The sequence below is a fragment of the Microtus ochrogaster genome, linkage group LG1, assembly GCF_000317375.1.
Source record: "Microtus ochrogaster isolate Prairie Vole_2 linkage group LG1, MicOch1.0, whole genome shotgun sequence".
Taxonomy (NCBI): Eukaryota; Metazoa; Chordata; class Mammalia; order Rodentia; family Cricetidae; genus Microtus; species Microtus ochrogaster.
In genome coordinates, this window is record NC_022027.1 from 8,922,963 (window position 1) to 8,929,681 (window position 6,719).

A 6,719-nucleotide genomic window follows, 5' to 3' on the forward strand; every position below is an offset into this window, starting at 1 on the left:
ACTTCCATTTAACACGGTTACTGCTTCTATCTGTAGTTTTTGATTCCATGGGGAGCATCACAGAGCGCTTCTAAACGTTCTCTCTCTCCATCCTCATTAATTTTTCAGCTGTTGAGAAAGGATGCTTCTACCACTTGCCTGAATGGACACTTGTCTCAGGAGGCGGCCCTCCCCCCTGGGAACTCCAGCATCTGGAGGAGTCTCTGGGGAGTGCTGTGCCGCAGCCCCTCCTTCAATGAGACCAGTGTTTTAAGTCAGCTGCTTCTCGCAGTGAAGGATGCTGTAAGTATCCACCGTTAGATATCTCTAGCAGATCACCAGCTGGGCTCCTGGTACAGGGTACCTCGCCCACCATGCTATTGTTGATCCTGGAATCTGAACGATCTAAGTAATGGCCTCACTGAAAGCATACGGCTGCCCAAATGGTGGTTGCCCATCAGCTCTATCCCTCTGCATTACTTGCGTGTGGTGGTGCATGCACCACCTAGGTTCGTGCCACAACCTACCTGGCAATCTCTGAGAATACCACAGACTTTCAAAATGGCAAGTTTTGAAAATTTGGTAGGTTTTCTGATCCCCTGCTCACTCTGTTTCTAGTTGCATCTGGTAAGGAAAGTATAGCACGAACTTCGGCGATCTGTGATTGCACGGCAGCTTGTAGCCATGGCTTTTAGTGATGAGAGGTTTTGAAAGCCACCTGTCACTGTCTAGGATCCAGGCAGCCATGGTGAAGATTCACACAGACAATGGAATGCTTAGAAAATTGATTATGTCAACTTCAGCACTTATTTTCTTATCGAGAACTAAAATGCATATTCTTAGGTTTATCATTTTGCTCCTCTCACAAATCTCAGCCTCTTAAAAATTCTTCCTTCTATGCATTAGAATAGGAAATTAGTGAAATAACAAAGCCAATAAGATAGAAATGTCAGAGTGTATGCATAGCCAAGCCCTTCATCGTCTCCTCGGCATCTGTAACACATGCCAAGGGTTGTACAAAACAAGCCCTAAGTTCTGATCTGCCTTGTGCAGCACAGATAGCATACGTGCAAAGCAGTCCAGTATCTGGGAGCTCCCCCAAACAAGTTTATGAGTTTTAAATGTGGAGTAAAGCTTGGAAGCTAAGAAAAGTCAGAGGATGTTAGACAGGAAGGTCTATCTGAAGTTGTTCAGGCACCGGAAAAGCCTGTGTGCTGGGGCTGACTCAGAGGGATGGGCAGCTGGCAGCATGCTTCTTCAGCTGTATGAGAAAGCCTGTTGGCTGGAAGTTAGGTAATCTGTCCCAACAAACCATTCCAAAGCACAGCGACTGAACCCAAAACACACTCTGTGGTCTCTCACGACTCTGGGGCCTGAAGGGGGCTCAGCCAGGTGGAGTTCTCATAGTCTTACAGACGTTCATATATCATGTATGATCCAGGTCATAAGGGCTGGAGTTGGGACGCTTGGGTAGACACCCAAGTCGTGGGCTTTATCTCTATAATAAGCCCATGTGGGTTTCCTTGATATTCAAGGATTCCAAAAATGCACAAGAAAGGAGGTTTTCAAAGTTTGTGACAATGACTCTGACTGACATTAGTACAAGCTACCCTGCAGCACGTGTGGTCTGGTGAGGGTCAAAGCCCAGCCACAGGGACTGTGGGAGGGCATCACCAAGAGGACATTTAGCAAGTCTGATTCTTTAAGGATGTTGTTAAATGTCCTCCACTGCTTTTGGGAATACTGTCCAACACATGTGGCTATGACACTAGAGTCTCTATCAGGTACCTAATAAAGTGGGAGACAAAGAATCTTACTTTTTCATTGGGAAAGCTTTACTTGGGAGCTGTAACTTTGAACATGAGCAAAAGTCCATGTTTAGGACTGTGCCTTGCGATCATCCTCCTACAGTTATATGGAATCCCTGACAGCTGAGCATTGGAGGGCCCCATCTGAAGCGCCACATGAAATGGCTTAGCCTTTGTCCTTCTCTTTTGTTTGAGGGTCGTCGTTTGCAAGACGTCATCGCAGGACACACCGATGGACCCATTTCAGAACCAGACAGGCATTTAGACTGGAAGGCTCTTGGAACACAGCTGTCAGAAGTGAACTTGACCTGTTCTCAGGTCTTCAAGCCACCAGGAGCTGCTGCTTCACCTGAGAACGGCATCTCTCCTGGGGGCTGTGAGAACCAGCTCGTCTCCACAGTGTAAGTATGTGATGGATGGGAACCATTTCAGGGCGGGATTTCAGGTGCTATGCCCTGATGGCTCACCATCATACATTCCAGCCCTAAAGAACAGAATACAAAGGTGCGTTAAGGGGAGTAACCTGTTGCTATTGTAAGAGAATTTCTAAAAACTATAGCACATCAAACTGTCTCCATGTTTAACCACAGACGACCTTTCATGACAAACCCAAAGTCTGTGTGTAACCAAGGCTGATGTTGGCCACACAGTTAGAATTCCCATATGGGAGGCTGTCCAAATGAGCTGTGCCTTACTTCTGTTTCATGACCATTTGCATCAACAGCCACGTTCTGTGAGCTTGCACTCAAGTATATCAAATGGGAGTTTATTTTTGTCATCGCCTCAAAGTTTATATTGTTGTGTTTGTTTTCCTTGATTTACTCTTTTTTGTGTTTTCTGTGTTGTCATAAATGGTTTCCCATCAACTCCCAAGCCAGGGCAGAGGAATTAATAAGTGAGTAAATATTAAGTGAGCTTTGTAAGGAGTCTAATTTCTCTTTTCTGTGACTCTCGGACATTTGCATGTATCCTCTTTAGATGGGCTTGAACGTATACGTCCTGGTGAAACGGTTAGTGAGCGCTAGCTGTCTGTATTGTTTTGGCTCCAGGATATCTCACATACTTGAAGAAGGACAGATGTCCCTGCAGGAACTGTTGTACTGGAAAGTCTTCTCAGGAATCATTAGGAAGACGTGTGAATTGGCTCGATATGTGAACATGCATGGAAGTTTCCAGAGCAGTCCGCCGGGTAAGTTGGGAGGTCTTAGTGACAGGAGTGTGAGGTGTTTGCCCCACTTAGTGAGACAGAGTTGCATTATGAAGTGTTGTTATGCATCCTTGAGGGAAGGCTAAAGTTGAAGAGCCTCCAAACCCTGCTAACTCTTATGATTACTGTGTTCAAAGTTTCATCATGGTTGTGATCACTCCCCCACCCCTTTCCGTTTTTGTCTGGCTAGTCTCTCCCAGTACTTTTCATAGAGATATTTTTCACCCTCAAAATTGTTTTTGTTTAGATGAAAACATTATTTTTTTTAATTTTAGTACTTCACTGAGGATTTTGCATGCTTTCATCATATTTATCTCTCCACCAACTCTTCTCAGATCTACTCCCTCTCCTCCTCATTCAACTTTGTGGCCTTTTATAATTTTTAAAACCCATCAAGACCAATTTGTGCTGCATAAATAAAATAGTCTTGAATATGTGATCTTTCACGTGAGTATGCCTGGTTCACCAGGGACTAGACTCTTAGAGAAAACTGTCTCTACCTCTCCCAGCAGTTAGCAGTTGCCAGTAGCTCCCTGGCGAGGGGTGTGATTGCGTGCCCAGCTCCCCTCTCCATGCAGGGGCTTGGTCTGGCTTGAGCTTGCCCAGGTCTTGTGCCCGCTGTCACAACTGCTGTGACTTTATATGTGCAGCTGCCATGCTGTGTCAGAAGACATTGTTTCCTTGTGGTCATCCACCACCTTTGGCTCTTATACTCTTTCTGCTCCTTCTTCTGAAATAATCGCTAGCCTTGGCACAGGGGTGTGGTATATACGTTCCTTTTAGGACTGAGCATTTTGCAGTGTCTTAGTCTCTGCATTTGGTCTATTTGTGGGTCTCTTTGTTAATCAGCAGCTACAGCCAATAACATTTTCTTGGGCGAGGATTGAGAGAGAACTTAATTGATCTATGAGTATAATATATGTCATTATGAGTAAGTCTAATACTTTGCTCATTTATCAAAATACTAGCATAAGGTTCTTCTCTAGAGTCTATGACTTGTCTAGCTCTGGGTTCTTGGCCCAACAATGGTGCCGAGTATGAGTTTTGTTTTGTGGAACATAACTTAAATCCAATCAGAAAATGAGATGGTTGGTTCCTCCCATTGATGCCCATGTCTCTATTGCACCACTGACATGTCTTGCCAGGCCAGCCATTGTTGTAGCTCACTGGATTCACAGCTGGCAATGGGAATTTCGTATTCTTTCTCTAGTTTTCTTTCTTTCCTTCTCCAAATTGCTGCTTTTTTACAGTCTGCCAGAGAGTCTTCCTCTCTAGCTCTCAGCTGTAAACCTAAACCCCCAAGACAGATGGATATTGCAGTTCTTTGGGGTTATACTCTGAAATCTCTGAACTTCAGGGTGCTAGGTTGTTGGAAGCATCCTTCAGGACTGGACTATGTTGTTGGAAGCATCCTTCAGGACTGGATGGTCAACTCACATGGTAGCCGTTCTTCTTTACCATCTTCCTACTCAGCCCCCATTCTTCCCTGTAGTCTTCATTTCTCTATTCCTGCTAGTAAACCCCTTGGATTAATATAAAATATCTTTCAAATGTGGTTTTCCGTTCTCATGGATTATTCCAAGATTTCTTTCTTAGTTTCAGTATTCTGGAATTTCCTGGAGATGTCAGTAAACGTGAACTTTGAAAACTGCATTGTCTGTGTACTCAGTATAGGTCCTTTCCACTTGATAATTAAAACTTTGGGGAATATTCTTGCACTATTTCTTTTGTAACTTAAACCCTATATTTTTTATTCTAGAACTTCTGTTAGCCATCAGATGTTCCTTCTCTATGATTCTCTAATTTATAATCTTTTAGGATGCTTTTCTTGGACACTTCCTTCATTTTATTTAAAACACTTTTGAGATTTTTTTCATCTGTTTAACTTCTGAGGCCCTTCCTTTAGGTATTCATTGAAGATAGCTTATCGCTCTTATTGCATCTAATTTCTCACCACAAAACAGACCTTTAAACAAATGAATATTTGAAAGATGATCTTTTTTTTTGTTGTTGTTTTGCTTTGGTTTTTGAGGGAGAGTTTCGCTGTATAATAGCCTTGGCTGTCCCAGAACTCACTTTGTAAACCAGGCTGACCTCAAATCCACAGAGAAATGCCTACCTCTGCATCCCAAGTGCTGGGATTAAAAGTGTGCACCACCACACCTAGCTGGAATGATTTTTTTAATATTGATTTTTGTTGAGTTCTTTTCTCTGTTTGGTACAATTCTTTTATATGGAAATTTTCTTTAGGATCAGATGCTATGGTTGTACTCTCTGTGTAAGGACAAAGCACCTACTGCTCCCTGGAAATGTATGTGTGAGGGGTTCTTGTCATCTGATGGACTCTGTCCTGCTAGGTGATCATGTTGTAAGCCGTTTCTCTTCACAGCTGAAACAGATGACTGTCACATCTTGCTACAAATGTGTATCTTTTTTCCCTTCTGGGATAAGTTGATTTCTCTACAGCCTTCAAAAGAGAGCTGAGAAGAAGCCTGTTGGCAGACAGCAGCCAGGTGGAACTGGGTGGACCTGATTGTCAGTGTTCTTGGGAACAAGGAAGGTGATGAGAACTTCAGCGCTGGGAATCAGCAGATTAAGTAATCCTCCATATTTCCAGTAGGGGTGTGCCGTTCACACCATCAGATGCACTGATACTCCAAGTTTAGTTCCAGTCAATTCCGTTTCCCCAGGTCAGCAAATTTCTTCTCGTCTGCTGACATGGAGGAGGAGCTGTGTATCTGCAGTGATGGAGAGCCTCTGTCTGAATTTTCGCCATCCAAAAAAATGTATCTCAATATACCTGCCCATTTCAGTTCTACCTTTTACATATGCAGTTAGACATTTGTGCTTTAATTCCCGGGTCTTGTTAAGAGTTACAGGGAGAACCTGTTGAGATGCCCCCCTTCAAGTACAGATGCTGACGCTTGTGTTTCTGTTCTGCCCAATCGATCCCCTTTGTCCAGTTACATTCCCGCTGGTAGGTGTTAGTCGCTGCCATATGCTCTTCCGTCCTTTCCATCCCTTTTATCTGCAGGCTCGATAGCCTTCTGCTTTCTCTCGTCATTTTACAGACCTTTGGGGGATGATCGGAAAAGAAGGCAGTTACAAGTCCTCCGGGGCCAATGTCTTAGCAGTTAAGGAACCGAGAATTGGAAGGGCCTACCAGCTCAGTTTCTTGCCATTGGCACGGTCAAAGGAGAATGGATGTATGTTTGTCTCAGCTGTGCTTACCTGGCATTTAGAAAGGAAAGTTACCTTTTAAACCAAGGGCATCACTTGGAGACCTTGTGGTTCAATGGAAAAGCCTAAACGGAGCGCAAGTTAGTGGGGGCAAACAGAGGAAAGTAGAGAAAAGTTTCAGGAAAGGCTGGTGTTCACAGACAACTCATCGTGTGGATCAGGACCTGAAGGATGAATTCAACTGAGAGGCAGAAAGAGGGAGATATGTGTTCAGACATTTCTTAACAGTTCTTCAGTCATAATCAGACTAGCAAATCTTTCCACAGTGGACTTCAGATTAGGAAGCCTTTGACCATTCAGCAATTTCAACTGTCAGGTGAGAAGTTGGTGGGTTAACAAGGGGACCGATAAATAATAAACATGCTGAGATATAAGGTACCCGGCAGGAACTGAAAGTGTACACAATAGAAACCGCTTCTTTCCCCACCCCAGTGGAAAGAGCAACTGGATTGGACTTCTTCACGAAGAACAGCAGAGGAGTTGAC

General features: G+C 43.9%; 1 protein-coding gene across 1 annotated transcript in view; it reads left to right on the top strand.

Annotated features, from left to right (window-relative positions):
* Abca13 (ATP binding cassette subfamily A member 13) overlaps positions 1-6,719 on the top strand; it is a 397,315-nt gene that overhangs the window by 65,240 nt on the left and 325,356 nt on the right. Inside the window, exons 13-15 of the mRNA XM_013350751.1 lie at positions 109-282; positions 1,983-2,188; positions 2,837-2,994. Of these exons, the coding sequence (XP_013206205.1) occupies positions 109-282; positions 1,983-2,188; positions 2,837-2,994 (538 nt within the window). The remainder of the gene's footprint in view (positions 1-108; positions 283-1,982; positions 2,189-2,836; positions 2,995-6,719) is intronic.